The sequence below is a fragment of the Musca vetustissima genome, unplaced genomic scaffold, assembly GCF_032173495.1.
Source record: "Musca vetustissima isolate MV318-11 ecotype Yass unplaced genomic scaffold, APGP_CSIRO_Mvet_v1 utg12397, whole genome shotgun sequence".
NCBI lineage: Eukaryota > Metazoa > Arthropoda > Insecta > Diptera > Muscidae > Musca > Musca vetustissima.
The window spans coordinates 24,134-27,347 of record NW_026883936.1 but is presented as its reverse complement, the minus strand read 5'-3'; the positions used below and the strand labels follow the sequence as shown (position 1 = coordinate 27,347).

The following is a 3,214-nucleotide window of genomic DNA, read 5'->3' as shown; positions in this document are numbered from 1 at the left end:
AAATAAAAAATTAAGCTATGTTACTTTTTTAAATAATATTTTATATATAAAAATGATTTAATAATAACAGCAGTATCGTTTTTTTGTCACATTAAATTGTTATTTTTGTTAATGTTTGGGTGTTTTTTTTTATTTTACAATATTTCTATTTGTTTAAAACTTATAAATAATATTACAAAAAATATTAATAATTGCATTTTCTTTTCTCCTTGTATGAATGTGAAGCCGTCCCCCACCCACCACAGGTCATGTTTGCTGTTAGTGTGGGGGGCCATTTTTGTTAATTTGTTTTTCATTTTTTCATTCTATCTAGAGGAAGTTCTCAACTTCCTTTGTTCTCCACTACAGATAGTTTACGAAGAGATTTTGTTTTTGTGTTGTTCCATTCATTTTATGAACTTGGGGGTTTTGTTATTGTTGTTAATTGTCGTTTGCACTTCGTCATATCGTTTTATAATACGTTTCCTTCTTCTTCAACATCATCGTGATTTGCTTCATAATAAATTAATTTAGAAATTCTTCGTTTTACTTCTCTCCCCCTTCCCTCTGGGTGGAACATTTTAGAGAATTGTACATCTACGCTTCTTGGGGGCTCTCATCACTGGACACAATACCGAACGTATGGCTTCATCGAATACTGTTTTCAGGCCCTTTTGAGTTAAGGCAGAACATTCCAAATATTTGACAGCACCAATTTCCTTGGCCATTGCCAAGCCTTGGGGATAGGTAATCGGTGTTAGTTTTTTATCCTTGAGCTTTTCAATGGTGGACTTATCGTCACGTAAATCGAGTTTGGTACCAACCAAAATAATGGGTACATTGGGACAGTGGTGACGCACCTCGGGATACCATTTGGCACGTACATTCTCAAATGAGGCCGGGTTAACGAGTGAAAAACAAATGAGGAACACGTCCGTCTGGGGATAGGAGAGGGGTCGCAGACGATCGTAATCTTCTTGGCCAGCCGTATCCCAGAGACCCAAATTTATGGGTTTGGCATCGACCATTACATTGGCCGAATAGTTGTCGAAGACAGTGGGTATGTATTCACCGGGAAAGGCATTTGTGGTGTAGCTAATCAAAAGGCAAGTTTTACCCACAGCACCATCACCTACTACCACACACTTGATTGCTTGCATATTGTTGGTGTTGTTGTTGTTGTTGCTACTACGTTTGTTTGATTTTTAATCCAGTCGTTTCTATTTCAATTCTGGCCAATTATCCAGTTTGGTGTGCAAAAAAAAAAAACTTGTAGCTCAGGTTGTTTATTTTTGGCTTATCACTGATTACACAATCGTTTTTGTTTTTTCGATATCACACAAATTTAGTTCCAATATTTATTAATATTTTTACTTTCAATATTTTGTTGTTGTTTCCTTTTGTGTATGCCTTTTTTCAGTTTTAATTAATGCAAATAAATGTTGTTGTTTTTGCTTCGGTTTTTTGTGGTGTTTTATCTTTGTTTTTCTTTTATTATATTTCTTTTTTCCGTTTATCGGTTACTGCTGCATTATTCATTTGGCGTTACATCCGTCAGATAGTGAAAACAAGACAAAAAAAAAATCCGAATAAAACAATGCCGCAAATACGGACTCTACCAAACACACCCAATCAATTTGAAATCACTGCATTAACTAAGGCCCCCATACACAATCCATGGGCAAGAGCATTGCAAACTCATGGATTAATGCCCACACCAAAGAATGTATCTCTCAGATACTTTTTTCCAATCGTACTGTAGTAGATCTTGTTACTCAAACCAAGCAAATACACGTTCTTGCTCTTTCCTCCAACAGCAGTCATATGGAATGTTTACATTTTGTAAACACCAACTAGCTCTTTCTCTCATTGATCATTGCATCTCCCACTATAGTTAGTGGTGTCTTTTTCTCTACTCTCACTTTGTGTGTGTGTGTTTTTTTTTTCATTTATTCTCTCTACCACTCTCTCTTGCAAATAATTGTTGAGATGTTTTAATTGAATGACTCATAATTTCTTTTCATATTGTGCACCACTTCACACACAGTTGCTTTATTTATTGATGACGTTGTTTGGCAGACTTTTCCCTCAATTATCAAAGAAAGAAAAAAAACAACAACTCACTTGCTTTGTTCTCTTTCTCTCTCCCACACATCCCACCACTCAATTGTTTCTTTCTCCTAACCAAAAAACTACTCACTCACTTGCTGTTTCACTTTGTGTTTATGACTCCGTGGGTGACCTTGTTTGTGTGCGACTTTCCCACTTATGGAAAACATCTGCCGGTCTGAGCCGTTGCTGGCCGTCCATCCGTCCGCCTGTCGATTTAATTGTTTATCTGTTTATGGCGGAATGTTGTTGTTCAAGACCACATAGTTTTAGTTAAAATTTATAGCATGCGAGAAATTAGTTTAATGTAGGTTGTGTGTTGTTGTTCTCTGGTGTGTTCTAATTCCATTGAATTCAATTGTTAAATGCTTATAGTGGGAGGTAATAAAATAGCATAGACGATTTGTATACCTTTCGTTGAAATGTTGATATTAACAACAAATAGCACTCAAGGACTATTGAATCGTGAAGAAAGAGGTACAAAAGAAAAATTAAATCACAGGGGGTAGAACAATAATGAACTTGAAACGCTTGTTAAAGGATTATCATCTTTGATAATATCAAATGCGTTCTTTGGCATTCTCAGTAGGGTAGCGATGGCAATAGTAAATGGCTTGGGTTGAAATAGGAAAATTCCGAGAAATTTTAGATTATTTTTACGATTTGTATCAGTTTTTTAAGACAAATAAATTGAAATAATCGGACATTGGAATAATAATGATAATGATAATTTCAAAAGATTTTGAAAAAAATTACTTATTATAATTACTTACAATAAATTATGAATATTTGAAAGAAACTGAAAAAAATACACCAATATTAAATAAAGATTTTTTTTGTAATTTTTATACCCACACAACTATGTTGTCAGGGTATTATAGCTTTGTGCAGCCCCAAAAGTTTGTAACGCCGCGAAATATTGGTCATAGACCCACCTTTAAGTATACAAATCGTCATATCTCGACTAGCTGAATTGATCTAGACATGTGTGTCCGTCCGTCCGTCTATCCATTATAATTTGTAAACATACAAATACAGGCCACAGTTATCGAACAATCTTCAAGAAATTTTGCATGTAGGATGGGTTCTGGCCAATGAAGACCCCTATTGTTTTTGGTAAAGATCG

At 35.0% G+C, this 3,214-nt stretch overlaps 1 protein-coding gene across 1 annotated transcript; it reads right to left on the bottom strand.

Moving 5' to 3' along the window:
* Positions 1-560: 560 nt before the first annotated feature.
* Positions 561-1,161, bottom strand: LOC133330933 (ras-related protein Rac2-like). Its single transcript, XM_061539331.1, has one exon. The coding sequence runs from the start codon at positions 1,137-1,139 to the stop codon at positions 561-563; it is 579 nt and encodes a 192-aa protein (XP_061395315.1). The 5' UTR covers positions 1,140-1,161.
* Positions 1,162-3,214: the final 2,053 nt, after the last annotated feature.

Coding starts and splice junctions, on each gene's coding strand:
- LOC133330933 (XM_061539331.1), bottom strand. CDS start 1,139: ATGCAAGCAATCAAGTGTGTGGTAGTAGGTGATGGTGCTGTGGGTAAA.